The following is a 19,225-nucleotide window of genomic DNA, read 5'->3' as shown; positions in this document are numbered from 1 at the left end:
TCTTCCTCCTCGTCCTCGTCCTCGTCGTCCTCCTCCTCCTTTTCCTCCTCCTCCTCCTCCAGTTTTCCTTCCGCCTCCTCATCCTCGTCTTCGTCGTCCTCGTCGTCCTCGTCTTCCGCCTCCTCCTCTGCGTCTTCCTCGTAATATTTCTCGTCCTCGTCTTCCTCTTCCTTCTCATCCTCCTATTCCTCCTCCTCCTTGTCCTCATCTTCTTCCTCCTCGTCCTCGTCCTCGTCGTCCTCCTCCTCCTTTTCCTCCTCCTCCTCCTCCAGTTTTCCTTCCGCCTCCTCATCCTCGTCTTCGTCGTCCTCATCTTCCGCCTCCTCCTCTGCGTCTTCCTCGTAATATTTCTCATCCTCGTCTCCTCTTACTTCTCCTTCTCCTCCTCCTCTTCATCCTCCTCGTCTTCCTCTTCCTCCTCCTCCTCTTCCTCCTTATCCTTCTCGTCCTCGTCTTCCTCCTCCTCCTCCTCCTCCTCCTCCTCCTCCTCCTCCTCTTCTTCTTCCTCCTCCTCCTCCTCCTTCTCTTCTTCCTCCTCGTTTTCCTCCTTCTCCTCCTCCTCGTCTTCCTCCTTATCCTTATCATCCTCATCTTCCTCTTCCTCCTCGTCTTCCTCCTCTTCCTCCTTGTCCTCTTCTTCTTCCTCCTCCTCCTCGTCTTCCTCATGTACTCATCCTCATCCTCCTCCTCCTCCTCATCTTCCTCCTCCTCCTCATCCTGCTCCTCCTTCTCCTCCTCTTCCTCCTCCTCCTCCTCATCCTCCTTGTCCTCTTCTTCTTCCTCCTCCTCCTCCTCTTCCTCCTCGCCTTCCTCATGATGCTCATCCTCGTCCTCGTCCTTTTCCTCCTCCTCCTCATCTTCGTCATCCTCCTCATCCTGCTCCTCCTTCTCCTCCTCTTCCTCCTCCTCCTCCTCTTCCTCCTTGTCCTCTTCTTCTTCCTCCTCCTCCTCGTCTTCCTCATGTACTCATCCTCATCCTCCTCCTCCTCCTCATCTTCCTCCTCCTCCTCATCCTGCTCCTCCTTCTCCTCCTCTTCCTCCTCCTCCTCCTCATCCTCCTTGTCCTCTTCTTCTTCCTCCTCCTCCTCCTCGTCTTCGTCCTCATCCTCCTACTCCTCGTCCTTTTCCTCCTCCTCCTCCTCCTCCTCCTCCTCGTCTTCGTCCTCCTCGTCTTCCTCATGATGCTCATCCTCGTCCTCGTCCTTTTCCTCCTCCTCCTCATCTTCGTCATCCTCCTCCTCCTCCTCCACATCTTCCTCGTCTTCCTCCTGGTCTTCCTCCTCCTCCTTCTCTTCCTCCACCTCCTCCTCCTCGTCTTCCTCCTCCTCTCCTCATCTTCATCCTCCTCCTCCTCATCTTCATCCTCCTCCTCCTCTTCCTCGTCCTCCTCCTCCGCTTCCTCCTCCTCCTCCATCTCCACCTCTTCATCAGCTTCATCCTCCTCCTCCTCTTCCTTGTCCTCCTCCTCTTCCTCATGATACTCATCCTCGTCCTCGCCCTCGTCCTCCTCCTCTTCCTCCTCCTCTTCTTCGTCCTCCTCTTCTTCCTCCTCCTCCTCCTGCTCCTCCTCCTCCTTTTCCTCCTCCTTTTCGTCCTCGACTTCCTCTTCCTCCTTTTCCTCCTCCTCCTCCTCCTCCTCCTCCTCCTCGTCTTCTTCCTCCTCCTTCTCCTCGTCTTTATCTTCCTTTTCCTCCTCCTCCTCCTTTTCCTCCTCCTCCTCCTCCTCCTCCTGTTCTCCTTCTGCCTCCTCATCCTCGTCTTCGTCCTCCTCCTCCTCCTCGTGTTCCTACACTTCCTCTTCGTCTTCCTCCTTATCCTTCTCGTCCTCGTCTTCCTCTTCCTTCTCATCCTCCTATTCCTCCTCCTCCTTGTCCTCATCTTCTTCCTCCTCGTCCTCGTCCTCGTCGTCCTCCTCCTCCTCCTCCTTTTCCTCCTCCTCCTCCTCCAGTTTTCCTTCCGCCTCCTCATCCTCGTCTTCCGCCTCCTCCTCTGCGTCTTCCTCGTAATATTTCTCGTCCTCGTCTCCTCTTACTTCTCCTCCTCCTCCTCCTCTTCCTCCTCCTCCTCCTCCTTCTCCTCCTCCTCCTCCTCTTCTTCGTCCTCCTCCTCTTCCTCCTGATGCTGATCCTCGTCCTCGTCCTTGTCCTTGTCCTCGTCCTTGTCCTCCTCCTCATCCTCTTCATCCTCCTCCACTTCTTCTTCCTCCTCCTCCTCTATGTCCTCCTCCTCGTCTTCTTTCTCCTCCTCCTCCTCGTCCTCCTCCTCGTCCTCCTCCTCCTCCTCGGCTTCATCCTCCTCCTCCTCTTCTTCCTCCTCCTCCTCCTCTTCCTCTTCCTCCTCCTCCTCGTCCTTTTCCTCCTCCTCCTCGTCCTCTTCATCCTCCTCCACTTCTTCTTCCTCCTCCTCCTCTATGTCCTCCTCCTCGTCTTCTTTCTCCTCCTCCTCCTCGTCCTCCTCCTCGTCCTCCTCCTCCTCCTCGGCTTCATCCTCCTCCTCCTCTTCTTCCTCCTCCTCCTCCTCTTCCTCTTCCTCCTCCTCCTCGTCCTTTTCCTCCTCCTCCTCGTCCTCTTCATCCTCCTCCACTTCTTCTTCCTCCTCCTCCTCTTCTTCCTCCTCCTCCTCCTCTTCCTCTTCCTCCTCCTCCTCGTCCTTTTCCTCCTCCTCCTCGTCCTTTTCCTCCTCCTCCTCGTCCTCTTCATCCTCCTCCACTTCTTCTTCCTCCTCCTCTTCCTCCTCCTCCTCCTTGTCCTCCTCCTTGTCTTCTTTCTCCTCCTCCTCCTCCTCCTCTTCCTCTTCCTCCTCCTCGTCCTTTTCCTCCTCCTCCTCCTCCTCTTCCTCCTCCTCCTCCTCCTCCTCCTTCTCCTCGTCCTCTTTCTCCTCCTTCTCCTCCGCTGCTTCCTCCTTCTCGTCCTCCCCCTCCTTCTCCTCCTCGGCTTCATCCTCCTCCTCCTCTTCTTCATCCTCCTCCTCTTCCTCATGATGCTCATCCTCGTCCTCGTCCTCCTCCTCCTCGTCCTTTTCCTCCTCCTCCTTGTCCTCTTCATCCTCCTCCACTTCGTCTTCCTCCTCCTCCTCCTCCTTGTCCTCCTCCTTGTCTTCTTTCTCCTCCTCCTCCTCTTCCTCTTCCTCCTCCTCCTCGTCCTTTTCCTCCTCCTCCTCGTCCTCTTCATCCTCCTCCTCCTTTTCCTCCTCTTCTTCGTCCTCCTCTTCTTCCTCCTCCTCCTCCTGCTCCTCCTCCTCCTTTTCCTCCTCCTTCTCGTCCTCGACTTCCTCTTCCTCCTATTCCTCCTCCTCCTTGTCCTCATCTTCTTCCTCCTCGTCCTCGTCCTCGTCATCGTCCTCCTCCTCCTCCTTTTCCTCCTCCTCCTCCTCCAGTTTTCCTTCCGCCTCCTCATCCTCGTCTTCCGCCTCCTCCTCTGCGTCTTCCTCGTAATATTTCTCGTCCTCGTCTCCTCTTACTTCTCCTCCTCCTCCTCCTCTTCCTCCTCCTCCTCCTCCTCCTTCTCCTCCTCCTCCTCCTCGTCCTTTTCCTCCTCCTCCTCTTCTTCGTCCTCCTCCTCTTCCTCCTGATGCTGATCCTCGTCCTCGTCCTCGTCCTTGTCCTCGTCCTTGTCCTCCTCCTCCTCCTCCTCATCCTCTTCATCCTCCTCCACTTCTTCTTCCTCCTCCTCCTCTTTGTCCTCCTCCTCGTCTTCTTTCTCCTCCTCCTCCTCGTCCTCCTCCTCCTCCTCCTCGGCTTCATCCTCCTCCACTTCTTCTTCCTCCTCCTCTTCCTCCTCCTCCTCCTCCTCCTCCTCCTCTTCCTCTTCTTACTCCTCCTCCTCCTCCACTTCTTCTTCCTCCTCCTCCTCTTCCTCCTCCTCCTCGTCATCTTCATCCTCCTCCTCCTCCTCCTCCTCCTAGTCTTTGTCCTCCTTGTCCCCCTCCTCCTCCTCCTCCTCTTCCTCTTCCTCCTCGTCCTTTTCCTCCTCCTCCTCATCCTCTTCATCCTCCTCCACTTCTTCTTCCTCCTCCTCTTCCTCCTCCTCCTCCTCCTCCTCTTCCTCCTCCTCCTCCTCCTTCTCCTTGTCCTCTTTCTCCTCCTTCTCCTCCGCTTCCTCCTCCTCGTCCTCCCCCTCCTTCTCCTCCTCGGCTTCATCCTCCTCCTCCTCTTCTTCATCCTCCTCCTCTTCCTCCTCCTCCTCCTCCTCCTCCTCCTCTTCCTCTTCTTACTCCTCCTCCTCCTCCTCTTCCTCTTCCTCCTCGTCCTTTTCCTCCTCCTCCTCATCCTCTTCATCCTCCTCCACTTCTTCTTCCTCCTCCTCTTCCTCCTCCTCCTCCTCCTCCTCTTCCTCCTCCTCCTCCTCCTTCTCCTTGTCCTCTTTCTCCTCCTTCTCCTCCGCTTCCTCCTCCTCGTCCTCCTCCTCCTCGTCCTCCCCCTCCTTCTCCTCCTCGGCTTCATCCTCCTCCTCCTCTTCTTCATCCTCCTCCTCTTCCTCATGATGCTCATCCTCGTCCTCGTCCTCTTCCTCCTCCTCCTCGTCCTCGTCTTCCTCCACCTCCTCCTCCTCCTCCACTTCGTCTTCCTCCTCCTCCTCCTCCTTGTCCTCCTCCTTGTCTTCTTTCTCCTCCTCCTCCTCCTCCTCCTCTTCCTCTTCCTCCTCCTCCTCGTCCTTTTCCTCCTCCTCCTCCTTCTCCTCCTCCTCCTCCTCCTCCTCCTCCTCCTCCACTTCGTCTTCCTCCTCCTCCTCCTCCACTTCATCTTCCTCCTCCTCCTCCTCCTCCTCCTCCACTTCGTCTTCCTCCTCCTCCTCCTCCTCCTCCTTCTCGTCTTCCTCCACCTCCTCTTCTTTCTCCTCCTCCTTCTCCTCCTCGTCCTCCTCCTCCTCCTCGTCTTCTTCCTCGTCCCCCTCCTCCTCCTCCTCCTCCACTTCGTCTTCCTCCTCCTCCTCGTCCTCCTCCTCCTCCTTGTCTTCTTCCTCGTCCCCCTCCTCCTCGTCCCCCTCCTCCCCCTCCACCTCCACCTCCTCCTCCTCCTCCTCCAGATCAGAACATCTCCCCAGGTTTCAGCTGGGCTTTGTTCTTTAGCTGTGTCCTTGCTAATGGCCACGACAACAGATATAACCATCATAATGTTTTGTTGATATTTTGCACACATACTATCTCTTGATTCTTTCCCAGCCATTTGAGGCTGGATCTGAGTGCTAAGATATCAATTTTCATTTCTTCACTCCCTGGTCAGCACAATGAAGAAAGAGGTGCTGTCATCTGAAAAGGCTCTTTGCCCCCAAATGTTTCCTAGATTATTCTGGCCACTGTCTCTGCCTGTTCTGCCCTGCCAGTACAGCACAGGGGTGTGTTGGCACAGAGGAGGCTCCAAACCCTCCGCTTTTGATCTTCTATCCTGTTGCAGCACAAGAGAGGTAAATGGACAAAGGATGGTATGATGTAACTGATGCCTAAGAATGTGATTTAATGTAATTTTAGGAGGTTTTAGAATCATATATTCTCTGCTAAGTTGCCCTGATCTTAAGTCTGAATACTAAAGTGCCTTTCTCACGAGCTGGCAGGCCCTGTCAAGGCCGAGCTGTTTTGAGCAGACACGTTCAAGATAACAGAAGACAAACAACAGGAGAAGGCCTAACTGCCCCCTACCATGACGAAGGGGACAGATAGGCAGGACTTTTGGGTGTGCATTAGAGAGAAATGGGAACTTCTGATTGGATGTCCGTGAGGGGCATAAAACCCTGTGACTTCCTGACCATAGGGTCAGACCTGGGGTCAAACTCCCTGGGTTTGAACATGGAAGGTCCTTCTAATAAATCCCTATATCTTTCTCCATTAACTCGTCTGCAGTGTGTCTCTGTTCACAGGGATATGCAATCCAAGGCATCATAATCATAAGCAACATGACTTCAGTGAATAGTAACAGAAAAGAGTGAGACAAGGTGCAAAATAGTTATTTCACCTGTAAAGTCTCAGATATGAAAGGGCTAGGAGCACAAACACACTTCATCCAAGCTGTGGACTCTACTTGTCTGAGGTCTGACAGACTTTCCTAAGTACCCACCACAAACCTTAGGGCTCTCAGGGAGCCCCTGCACCTGGCTCTACTCTCAGGACCAGTGCAAGAGAGGCTGATGGCACAGCACCCTGGTCCAAGGCCAGTCAGCACTTACTGGGAAATACACAGACTGTTCACCACCAAGGGCCACAGTTGCCTTCTCTTTGTTGCCTCTCTACCCTGTTGTACTTAATATGCTGATGTGGGTGCATGCACACCTCATGGTAATTCTGGGAAAAAGCTAAATAAAGCAACCTCTTAGGCTAACAGACACACAAATCAAGGTGAGAGCATCAGCAGTGATGGAGAGGAAGAGGAGTTCAAGTATGTTCGTATGCTTGAATGATTACCCAGGTAACACTGTTGCTATTTGACAAATGTTGATTTTTTAAAATAAGACCCATGTCTGAATAATGTAAACACGAGAGGAGATTTCAGATCATTAACTTCAATTTTTAAATGTTTTAAATCAGTGACCAACAGTTCTCAGGCACAGTTTACCTTCTTTTTTTTTCTGCCCCCTGTTGAACCTTTCTTTGAATTTAGAGCATCAGCCTTGCATGGCTGTGCCACCCTCAAGCCGTGGGCTTCCTTAGGCAATCAGCTACAATCAAAGGACTGTTGACAGACCTACTGTTTAACACCCATTCATTTTAGGAGCTTTGAAAGTATGTTTTTCAGATCACCTAATCTATAAACAGAAAATAAAGACTGGTTTTCAAGTGGGCAGCATTTTTCTGACGCAGTTGTACCTCAGCAATTGCTTAGAGTAGTTCCTAAGCTACTAGAAAGGGAACAGAGCAAGAAACTAAAGATGAGGAAGGCTTCCAGCATACAATGCCCGTCCATATGTTTGCAGTACACAGCCTCCACCACTCCTGACCTGTTTGAGACCCTTCAGACAGTACCCTCAGTTTTAGAGCCGGAGCATTTGGCAGCAGTTGAACATCACGTGCCTTTGAGGATGTGACTTTGCAACAACAGTAGTTCCAAACTGCTTACTAGCCTTTGGCCATGTTTTTTTAACCACAAGGCAGTATAATCATTTGGGGCACAGAGATCTTGATGACCAAGGTGCTTCTCTGTAGACCGCAAAGTCCCAGCAGAAGGCTACACATCAGAATAAGATACTGGCCACGTGCACGCCAGTGGGGATGGTATATGTGCAATGAATCTACTATTTTTTTGTATCAAAAATTGAAGGAATGGCCTCAAATTCTTCTAAGAACTACAGGGCTCTTTACTAACACTATACCTCATTGCAGCTAAAAAAATTGCAATGCAAATATGTTTATTTTTTAAAAAAAACCCAGTATGTTTCAAAAGCTATTTGCCTCAGAACCAGACAAGAGTGCTACTTTTTGTCTTGGTTTGAGATAAGCAACGGCCAACCCCCCCAAGTACAGAGAGAAAAGCCTCCCTCCTAACACCAAGGAAAGGGAGGAAAAGAGAGGGGACAGGAAAAAAACACTTCAAACTAAGTTTATACTAAAACTACATATATTGTTACAGAAAGGAAGAGACTATTAGAAGAGAGTACAAATATACACTCACACAAGTCTGCAACAACACGTTCCCCAATTCTTAATGAACACATTACTTAAGAAAGAACTTATTCCCCAGGATGACAAACTCAAGCAGAAAGGAGAGACCCAGAACAACACATTTTACTTTCCTGAGATACCTGGTGAGCCAGTGGTGGGCCTGGTCCTCTCCATCCCCCCTTGGACAGCATCATGCGTCCTCCCAAGAGGAAGGCTGAGAAGCGACTGCCTTAACCACTCCCACACTGGTTCCTACTTCCCTGGAGATGATGTCATAATGTGGTATGGAATACAAAATTACTGGCTAGACGAGGTCAGCTGTTAGCTCAGCCCAGCTCAAGTCAGCTGACAGCTTCGGCCTAGCCCAGACTTCAGAGCCCAAATTTCGCCCACCTGGGTGAACCCATAACACTTTTCCAAGTGCAAGGAAGCAGGCCACTGGCTTAAGCCCCTTTCCAAATACTCTCACAATGGTGCTGCTTTTCTGGACTCTCTCTGGGTGGTACAGCACATGACAGGAAAAGACCCTGCTGTCATCAGTGATTTTGGTGGGGAAAATCTTTAGAGCATTATTCAAGCCCAGGAAGACTCTTTGCCTGTACAGTGCACTGCCGTTCCTGTACAAGGCAGGACAGGAGGGCTCCTTGGTCACAAGTTCCTCTTTCCTGCCATTTTCGCCCTGTGAAAAGAAAATCCCGCAAGATTGTGAAGACTGGACACACATAGAGAAAAGTATTTTTGTAAGCAAACTCTATTCCCACTATGAAAACCTTCCTTTTCATCCTTAGCATTGTAAAGGGTCATTGCAACATTTTTTTTTCCTAAATACATTGTCTTCTAGAATTTCAAAGCCAAGATTGGTCATCATCTTACCAACAAAGTATGGAGTAAATAGCTGTGTTTGATGAGTCCTGATCTCTATATCCTGTTGACTGGGCAACAGAGCTGCTTTCTCGCTGCACCAGTCTTTAAGTTATGCTGAACATCCCACATTTATTAAATATGACTGAAATTTCAAGAACAAACTTTGCTCTTCTAGAATTTTAAATAACAAGAATCAGATAATACAAACCAAAAATCTTCTCCTCTTATTGTCTGTCTGGCAGCCACCCCTAGATATAGGCACAGCCTGTACATCCTGGACGCCTGTCCCAGTACGTATTTGAAAGCTTTACTCTGTGTGACACATGGCAATCCAGATATGCCATTGTACTGACCTCTGGAGTTTTTTCCCTTTCCTCTGCTACTTTGTAGAGTGAACTAGGAAAACTAAAAATTAGTAAGGACAAGGATGTTCCATTGAAATCTTAATATTAAGAATGACTTGCACAGAGGATATACATATAGATAATGAACTAGGGCAAAAGGTTAAAAACCCTAAAATATTTGAAAATCACCTTTTAGAAAACCCTCAGCTCCTCAGTGAGAACAGATATAAATAAACAGGCAAAGCTCAAGGACGCTGCTTGCTGATACTTATCTTTATACGTTGAAATTAATGTTAAAAGGTTACATTAAAACATGCTGGTAAATATTTATCCAGAGATTGAGATAAAGTACAAAAATGTAGCAAGCTTTGTATCTCACAGCAAATTGCTTTAAAACAGTTTTTCATGCGGTTAACTTGATAACTGGATTTGCATGTCTTCAGTTGGCATCTGTGACACAGAGGTTAACAAAACCAAAACCACTAGTGAGTGCCTCTTTTTCTATCTCAAAGCAGCCTGATTATCTTACTGCTCGACACAGTAACCACATGTTTTTCAAACACTACAGAAAAAATCCTTGAGAAATCCAACATAAATATTTTACTTCTGTTATATTTGCCATTTTCCATGGCCCTGCTCTGTGTGTGTGCTCCTGAAAAATTAAGAAAAAAAACTTAAAAAAGATGGAATTTTCCCTCTTTGTTTCTTTAACAGCTATTATTTGTGGTGTGTTTGTTGCAAACCCATGTTTTTATTTTTTCCCTTTTTTATCACAGTCCAGTGAGGCTGATACATTTTTTTTAGCAGGTTCTGCAGGACACAGTAAAGTAGAACAATTCTATTTCAATCTGCAAAAATACGCTGTAGTTCTTTCTGAACTTTATACCTGAGATGAAAAATACTCACCACTGGCCATTTCAAAGGATAAGTGGACAAATTTTCCGAGGCTGTGTCCTTAAGGCATGGAATTTCTAAAGTCTGGTTTAACCACACTTTCTTCAGGTAGTGCTGCTCCTCTTTTATCATTGCAACAACAACGAAAAGCCCAAGAAGAAAACTCAGAAACATGATGTTCATTGTGCTTTGAAAACCAATGCTGACTAGTCTTACTAGTCAGCATGAACATGCACTTTTTTATTAGAAGGGAGCTGTAATTTTCAATCATTACCACATTTGTTAAGTGAAAGCCATGCATCTCATTCTAGATGTAGTTTCATGACTCAGTTCACAGTTTTACCTGATTTTTTTGGCAATTCTTATAAAAGCTTTTCTTAACTGCAAGCTCAAGATGCCTCCTTTTGGAGCTGAGGATAATTTGAAGCTTCAATTTTTCTTTTACAGTTTTTTCCCCCTGTGGAAACCTTCACATCAATTTTGTGCACCTGTATTTCCTTTTCTCTGAAAATATCTGCAGACCTTTTTTTTTCACTAAGCAAGGTATTCAGCATGTCAGTCAGGTTAGGATTAACCCCTTTTCCCAGTGTTAGTGCTCCTTTTGTTATTCTACAACCTTCCCACTACCAGAAACAGAAAACTTGTTACTCTTTCCTTTCTTATCCATTTGAAAAGGCATTTCAGCATCTCCTGCTGTACCCATTCCCAGTCCAGGGCTCCAGTCCAGCTGTGGGAGGGTAGAATGGTGCGCTGGAAAGAGCATAGCTGTGGTTCAGAAGTCATGTCTGCATGCAAGTGTGCATTTAAACAGGAAGAGCAGTGGTGATGGGCTGGAGGTGCTACAGGTGGTTTGATCAGCACCGGCCTCTCTGAGTCCCAGCTGTGCAGTGGGCAGTAGTGCAGTGCAGACTGCCATGCCATCCTCCCTGCTGTGACCTGCAGGCTCTTCCCTCCAGGCAGGCACCAGCACACACTGTAGGGAGACTCTTAAGCTTCGCTCCCCTGCTAGCTCTGGCTTGCATGTTGAGATATAATAGATATGTAATTTTTTATTTTTTATTTTGAGGGAAGTGAGAATATCTACCCGTCCCAGACTGCCACGTTATTTGTCAGTGGGGACATGCCAGTGACTGTAACTTCCTTTGTATCTGGCACCCAAGCACAGAACAATGATGCCAGGACACAGTCTGCACCATGGGGACATGAAGAAAGACAGCACTGAGACTTGTGATCAGGAGACCCAGCAGCAGAAGCAGCTTTCCTACATGGCCCACCAGAGAGAAAAAGCTCAGGAGCTACTCTTGCAGCAGGACACAGAGTGCAGATGCCCTAAAGGGGCTGGATAATACAGGAAGGATAAAGAAAGGACAAAAGCAAACCTATAGCTTCTTCAGGAAGAAAGCTGCAGAGACTTTTTTGGACAATCTACCATGTAAAAGTGCCAGGCAGCATACAAGTACAGAGATCAGTAGTCATCTCAGGAGTTCAACCTGCAAACAGTCTCTGCCTGTTCTCACAGTCACGTGTCCCAGCTGCTTATTCTCTCCCACCACCCCATCCCTTATTCCCGTCTCCATTAACAGTCTGTTGGCTAAAGCCCTCTGTGTTTGTCTGTCCTATCCAGGCCTGCTGCTCTGCAGGCTTTTTGCAGCATCTACAAGCTGAATCCACCTGGTTTCACATCAGTTTAATATAGTTGGAAACTAATCAATGACTATCACCCTTATCCAGCCCACTCATACACTGGATTAAGGTTGTTTTGGCTCCTTTTCACTGAACATGGTTCATTGCAAAAGATCAGGTTACCTAAAAATACAAACCTGCACAAGGTAACAAACCGAATTTTTTAGTTCTTTCTAGCAAGCAGTTACCAGTAGCACAGCTTGCTGCCTCATGTAACTACTGAAAAAAAACACAATGATGCTGATATGAAGAAGAGCTGCCCACACTTAACATGTAGACAGCAATAACAGTGTTGAACATTCCTGTATCAACAAAGGGCACTGGGAAGAGAAAAGGAGCAGTGCCTGATTAGCAGCGTTACTGTCTGAAGGAAGAGACAGAAAATCATCATATGAAGAACAGAAGCATAGCAGGGTTTCACAGGGTTACCAGCACTGTTTGTACCTCAGTGCACTCCCCTTGATCCAGCTGCTGTGCCCTGTAAAGCACAGGAAAACTCCCAAAAGGGAGCCTATCCTAACACATCCCCATAGAGCAGGTAGTGTGGCAGCTCTGTCTTTGGTACAGTTATCCAGCGTGTACTGTTTGAACACACCCAGCCTCTATGGCTTGCGCAGAGGTGCTGGGTCTCGTTTTGCCTCTGTGAATTTATCAGGGTAGGAAGGTGCTGCAGAGTTGACCAAGGTTTCCCTCCAGGATAACAGCGCAAAATACCTGAAGCCACTGCCATGCAGGGGCCATCCGTGAGCCAGGTGGCAGCTTGAGATAAACGTGACTGAATATGAGTCTTGCACAGACCTTTGCCTTCTGAAATACCAGCGGGATCCAACATGGGAACCAACGTCCCTTCTGCCACCAATATGGCCTCATAATGAAGGTAAAAGGGCAGTGGGAGCACAGCTGCCCTTTGCTACCCCTGACATAACCTGCACCTACCCTGCTCCTAACCTTTGAATATCTTCTCTGTCTATGACCCAGGGCAAAAGCAGAGTGAGCATGTTGGCCTTGCAGCTCTAAACTGAAACATGCCAGGCTTGTTGCATTTACTTCAATCCTGCTTGGGCTGTTAGCAGAAACTTGGGTCAGGGAGAGGTTTCTGGGGTCATCAAATCCGGTCCCCCATGTGCACAACAGCAAGCTTGCTCAATGTCCCTGCCCAGTTCCAACTTCACAGCAGTCTGGATTTTGCCCTCACTGCTGACATTAAATAGCTGTTCCAGTGTTGCTGCACTAACAATTGCCACTGTTTTTTAATTTGTAGTCAAATCTAGTACCACCTATTTAAATACATTTGCTCCTTTGACAGGATAATTTAAATATCCTTCCTAGAGTTCACACTCCCTTGAGGCTTACTTACCAAGAACAGTCATGCTGCTTTCCAGCTTTCTTTTGGCTGACAGAAACAGCCAAATCTAAGTTCCTGTGATTGTCCTAAGCAATCCTCTGCTTTGTTCCAGTGTGTTTTTGACAGTGGGGATACACACCCATCCATTGAGCTAACAACCAGCATGCCCTGCAGATGCCAGCCCTCAGTCTCAACCAGATAATGATATTTTCTCTTTCTGGTACCCAGTGCTGCACATCCATAGCAGCAGCACAGCAGGGTTTGGAGATCCAGCATCCTTGGTCCTTGCATATGCTGAGCTGCTCATCTAGTGTTCTCTGCAGTAAGTTTCTCCAAAATAAAAATGTGGAAACTTCCCATATCATCACCATTTTTGCCTTACTATCTAAATTCATATTCCTCCTAACAAATAAGATCTCCCAATCATGAGATGGATAACAACTAAAGAGTTCCTGGTAAATAGGAAACTGTACCAGTGACATTCAGTGGTACCACTGAGAACTCTAAACAAGTCACCATCACTGACCAAAAAATGTTCATCTACCCTGATATATCCCCCTCCACCCCTGTTAGGATAAAACAACATGTCATTCATCATCACTTACCTTCTGCCTTGACAATAAGTTGAATTTTTGCAGCCTTTGTCCCATATGGGTAAGTAGAAAAACTGCACTCATACTTCCCACTAAGGGAGATGGTAACATTTTTCAGATGCAGAGCCCACTGATTGCATTCAGATGGGTATTTAAATTGGTGGAGCACAAAGACCCTGTGACATCCTGGCGGCAGCACTTCCTCGTGCTGAAGGACACCGAAAAGTTGTAAGGAGCCTCAGAAAATTTGAAGTAATGTGTGCCGTAAATCGGGTGATAAACAGCTATTTTGGTAGACTGGCTGTCATTAGTCTTGGACCACTGTGTCTGTATTATGTAGGTGGTGTGTGGTTTTGGAAAGATGCACATCAGGGTCATGTCAGTACTTGGCAGAGCTCCGTTTCGGTAACAATGTCCAAAGACTGGCCTTAAAAGCAAACAGGATCATTTTCAGTCCAAGTAATATTTAAACAAAGCTTTTCCTAAGCAGACAACTATCAAGACCCTACAACTGTAACCACAGGTTTTACAGAGAGGAGTTTTACAGTGAATCTCCACCAGTACAGACTGCAGAGAGGGAACTGGAAAAGCAAACACATATGTTTCTAGAAGAGGGCAGGGAGCTCCTGTCACGCTTGTGGGTGAGAAATGGGAGCTCAGAGGGCTTCGGTGAAAATGGAAATCTTTTTGCAAGAACAAATTAGTTATCCCTGTTGGCTAATTCTGTCCTGAAATGACCCTCCTGCCCATTGCCATTGCCTTTTCTGCTAAGGCAGAGAAAGCTGTTCCTTTATCTCCATGTTATTAAACATCTTCTGCATGTCCTAAATGAATGTCTGGCTCAGTGTCAGAGCAAGTTGCTCTGGTATGTATGGTTTCTTCCTCAATTAATTTCATAAAGCAGGTGGCAGCCCTTAGTGTGCCATATAAAGGAGTAATGGATTGATGAAATGAAAGGGCTTTCAATGGGAGCCTGTACTACTTGGTTTACCTGCTGCTGTAGTAAAACTGATTTATCTCCCTTTCTCCCTCCTATCAGTAAGAGTCCCTAAACCCCTGTATGCAGGGTACTGACAACTCAAGGAGAAGAAGAACTTATGTATGGGGGAGTCACAGTGAGACAAATAATAAATCACACCCACAGAGCCATATACAAAAATCCCCTTTTCCAAAAAGGCTTGCAGGTCCACAGAAAAAAATGAGTTGAGCAGTTGCTCTTAGATATAGACTTGTCACCCCCATCTACATTGGATTTTGTCCTCTGTGTATGTCATAACATCAATGTATATTTGCTTTGGAATTTGCCCTGCAGTCCCACTTGGCCCATTGCTGGCTCCCCACAACAGCGAGTGCCCACTGCTCACCTTCTTTATTAAAAAAAAGAGTGGGTACCCATTTCTTTGCTTTGACATTTGCTCTGCCATGTGGTACAGGGCTCTGGGGTGCCTAAGCCAAGGGGTGACCTGTCAGAGGTCAGGCAACCTTGATGGTGTCTGCAGTATGCCCCATACTCTGCCACCTCAGCCAGGAGCAAGGCAGGGACCCACTGCATCCTCAGCTCTGATTTAGCAGGGAAAAGAAAGAAGGGCAGAGTGTCACATCCCCACAGAGGTGGCTGAGATTTGGTACCTATCCACTGAAGAGTGACATGGACACGTAGAGACTAGGTGCATGGAGAACAAAGCTACTGAATAGTCATGGCCAGCACTAATCTCTATTGTTTCATTGGTGCACATGTTTTGTTCATCTTTTAATTGTATTCTGAGACATGGGATGATGTAAGGGGAGTAAACAAAAATCAGCCTGAATGGCAAGCATTGCAAGAAAAATTACTGACAACTATTTTTATCAGTCCAAGGGGATTATTATAGGAAATGCTCACTGATTTCACTGCAAGTTTTGCATCAGTAAAAGTTAAACAGAAAGCAATTAGCAATCTTATGATCAGAGTACCAGGGAAAAGACACATAACAAGCTTTCTCTCAAATTCATGCTGGTGCTGTATTAGGTCAAAAATTGAGTAAAGAATCCCTATGAATAATCACTTGAGTAGTTTATATGAAGATGAAAAAGTTATATATGTAGAAACAACACTTTCATTTGTGTTTGTTAGGAGCTTAGTATGTTAAGTTATTTTAACTGAAACCCTTTCATGCAAAAATGTTCTTAAATTTTTGTTAGCATCTCAATATAAGCAGTCTCATTTTATGTCAAATGCTGTCCATTATTTCATGCTTGTACTCCAATTTAAATTTGTTAGAGTAACTCCCACACATTTAGGTGTCTGATGTCTACAGAGGACATGATGATGTCCACTTTCACCTTTGAGTGCCTTCAGTGAGGATTTCATCCTCATGGGAAAAAAAAACACCGAAGTCCCATTTTTCTCTAATCAGTATTGTTTTCCTATGTGCATGTCTTGAGGCTTCTATTTCTTTATTGATTTGAGAACTTCTATTTTCTATGACTATAGGTATGAATTATTTTTCCTTCTTTTTAAAATCCAGTTTGCCTCAGGGATGACGAAAACAGGAATAGGCGATGCAAGATGCTGAGATACAGTCAGATACATGCAGTTTTCCCTTTCTTAGCTGGAAAAATTTGTATCCTACAAAATTGTTCTTCCTAGCTGATAATAAATATTCCTGCATTCAGCATGATCAGAATTTTGGGGGTGATAAGTGGAAGGCGTTGAGAACATCAGGGTTTTTCTTGGGTTTCCTAGGATTTTTCTTGGTTTGAACTCCCTCTGACAGGGATGGAACCCTCATTCTACTTTTCTGACAGTTTTACTCTAATGACAAACTTATTTCTCAGGCCTTTAACACAGCATATAGGGCTGTGTGGGGAAGGAAGATGGAAGAATCTGTTAAAAGTTTTGCAGCTATACAACTTCCCTTGCCCTGCAGTGTTTCAGTTCTTCCTCTTTCTGCATACACAGGTGTCTTGGGTTGAGCTTGTAAAATACCAACTGCCCAACACAGAGTCAAAGCCTCCCTTCTCCTCCAGCAAGAAAAGGGAGAAAGGGAAAAAAACCCTAGAAACTCAAGCCAGTTTATACTTAAACTAACTATATATATTTCTATGGAAAAGAGAAAATGAAAAGAAACTACAATATAACACACACTTACACAAGTTAGATATAACAAAAAATAACTCCTCACTCCCCATCGAACACAAATCTCACCATTCTAATTACAAATCACTCTGGAGACCTCAACTCCCAAGAGACAGACCCAAGCAGAGAGAAAGACTAAGAACAAACATTTTGCTTTCCTAAGATAATATGGTGGTGGGCTGGTGCTGGGCTCTGACAGGGATGGAACCCTCATTCTACTTTTCTGACAGTTTTACTCTAATGACAAACTTATTTCTCAGGCCTTTAACACAGCACATAGGGCTGTGTGGGGAAGGAAGAGGGAAGAATCCGTTTAAAGGGTTGCAGCTATACAACTTACCCTTGCCTTGAAGTGTTTCAGTTCTTCCTTTCTGCATGTACAGGTATGTGTGTGAGAGAGAGAGTATTTTTTATTTTCTCATTGAAAGCAGTTTTCAATTTGGCCCCTTTGAGATGAGCACACATTGCTCTAAATATAAGTGAGCTCATCTCAGGGACTATTCTGGCAAGTTAGGCATTTTAAATTAAGTGATCTGCTAGTCAGCACAGCCATTTCTAGCTGCACACTGTAACTAGGGTGATTAAAAAGTTGTCACAAAACAGTAAATCATACACTAAGCCCAGCTTGCCCTTCCCCACCCTCCATCATAAACTGAGTCAAGGTGTCCCACTGATGCTCCTACCTGTGATGCTGAGAACTGAGAGGAAACAAAAGAGAGAGGAGAGCCACATTTTTTCCATCTTCACTTGATGAAGATCTAGTAAATATGTAGCTCTCTTGGTGCTCCTATTAGGGCCTCAGAAAAGGAAGTTGAAATGGTCTGCTCCATGCAGACAGGCAGATGTGGAACACAGTCACTTAGCATGACTTCAAAGAAATGCTTCATTAAATGTGAAAGCCTCAGTTTCCTGCCAGAGTGATAAAACTAGTACATCTTGTGAACCGGTGTCCTGGGCTGAGCTGGCAAAATGCCAGCTGTCCAGGACAGGGTGAAAAGGGTTCCTCCTCCCCCCAACCAGCCAAGGGGAAAAGAAGAGGGAGAGAGGAAAAAAAAAACTTCCAAAGCCAGGTCTATGCTGAAACTAACTACATGTATTTATACAGAAAAGAGAAAATTAAGAAGAAACTACAATATAACACACACTTACACAAGTTATGTATAACAAGAAATAACTTCCCACTTCCCAGTAAACACAAATTCTACCATTTTAACTACAAATCATTCTAGAGAAGTTGGTTCTTCAGAGACAGACTTAAGCAGAGAGAAAAGCTAAGAACAAACATTTTACTTCCCTCAGATAACATGATGTTAAGCCGGTGCTCTGGGCTTGGGCCTCCCCATCCCTCCTGAGACAGCAGAGTGTCTTGCTGGCACCACAGCTGTGAAGCAACTGCCCAGCCACACCCACACACCAGCTCTTACCCCTTTTGAGATGATGCAATATGGTATGGAATACAATATTATTGGCTAGAAGAAGTCAGGTGTTAGCTAGCTCAGCCCAGCTCAAATCAGCTGACAATCCTAGGCCTAGCTGAACTTTAAAACCTAAGTTTAGGCCCACCTGGCTAAACCCATAACAACCGGTTAAGCTGAAAATGTTGTCTACATTGCAAACCCATGTTGTGGACCAATATTTTCCTTTGTTCTTTCAGATAAACTCAGAATAAGCAGTTTACTGGTTTACATGCTTTCAAAAACATGCCAGGCATCTAAAGCTGATTATGTAATTTTTGGAGATATGATTTAGGGGTCATCATGGTGATGCTAGGTTAATGGTTGGACCTGATGATCTTGAAGGCCTCTTCCAACCTTGACAATTCTGTATTTTCTGTGTACTATATGGTAGCTAGCATAGAAAAAAAAAACCTGAAACTTTTTTCATCAGTTTAATTTCCGTACTCTGTTAGTATATCTCAAATATACTATTTCTAGACTCTACACTATCTTTAAAAACCCCAGCAAAATAACAAAACCAATCCCCCTAAATTAAAATAGAGTGAATTGAGAGTTTTCTAGATTCACCTGTTTTCCTTTTGTTCCTGAGAAGACCATTAATTATTTTCTGCAAGATGAAGAATTACAGTATCACACATGACAACATCCCTTAGTGTGGTTAGTCCTGTACTGTCCTTCAGCTGTTAGCTTTGGTAATGGCAGCACCCTCAGGCAGGAGAGTGTGGTTCCTACCAGTCCTGTCACCTCTCTTTATTGCAGGTCACCTGTACATCCTTCTGAACTGCCCTCAAAGCACACAGAATTTCCATGAGGTAGGCACACACCTACCAGCAAAGCATCTCATTGCAGGCAAGTCCTATGCAAATTGTATCTACTGCTGGCAGCTTTTCTAAAAGAAACAGGTTTGAGTCCTTGCTTATCATACTTGTTTCCCCCAAACTAAAAAGAGCAGGGCAGGACACCTCATATACAAAGTGTGGATATATGTTATTCGCTGGCCCTCCCCGCGGTGGGATGGGTATTTGGCAGTACAGCTGTGAAGAAGGCTTGTTGCCCCCGACAGCTCCATTCTTGGGGGACCAAGGACAACTAACGCTTTAGACTTTGGGAGAGAGCTGATTACAGCCCATCCATGAGGACAGAGAAGGCAAGTGTCACAGTCCCTTCAACAGGAACTTCTCTCTACAAGCAGTGCCCTCTCTTAGGTGGCTGGTCCTTCCTTTGGTGGTCTGGGTCCTGACATGTCTTTGCGTGACTGTCAACATTCGCTCACCCTGAAGCTCCCCATAGCTCCAGAATGCAAGGTACAAAGTGAAAAAGAGAGTCCTCATTAGTCATTT

At 46.4% G+C, this 19,225-nt stretch overlaps 1 protein-coding gene across 1 annotated transcript in view; it reads right to left on the bottom strand.

The window, feature by feature from the left end:
* The window catches only part of CD96 (CD96 molecule), a 37,130-nt gene extending 19,961 nt beyond the window's left edge, over positions 1-17,169 (bottom strand). The window contains 6 exon segments of the mRNA XM_071572580.1: positions 8,045-8,266; positions 9,702-9,811; positions 13,323-13,457; positions 13,460-13,705; positions 13,708-13,737; positions 17,112-17,169. Coding sequence (XP_071428681.1) covers positions 8,045-8,266; positions 9,702-9,811; positions 13,323-13,457; positions 13,460-13,705; positions 13,708-13,737; positions 17,112-17,169 — 801 coding nt within the window.
* Positions 17,170-19,225: the final 2,056 nt, after the last annotated feature.

Source organism: Pithys albifrons, chromosome 1 (assembly GCF_047495875.1).
Source record: "Pithys albifrons albifrons isolate INPA30051 chromosome 1, PitAlb_v1, whole genome shotgun sequence".
Lineage (NCBI taxonomy): Eukaryota > Metazoa > Chordata > Aves > Passeriformes > Thamnophilidae > Pithys > Pithys albifrons.
Note: the sequence above shows the minus strand (reverse complement) of the source record. Positions and strands in the feature narration are given on the sequence as shown.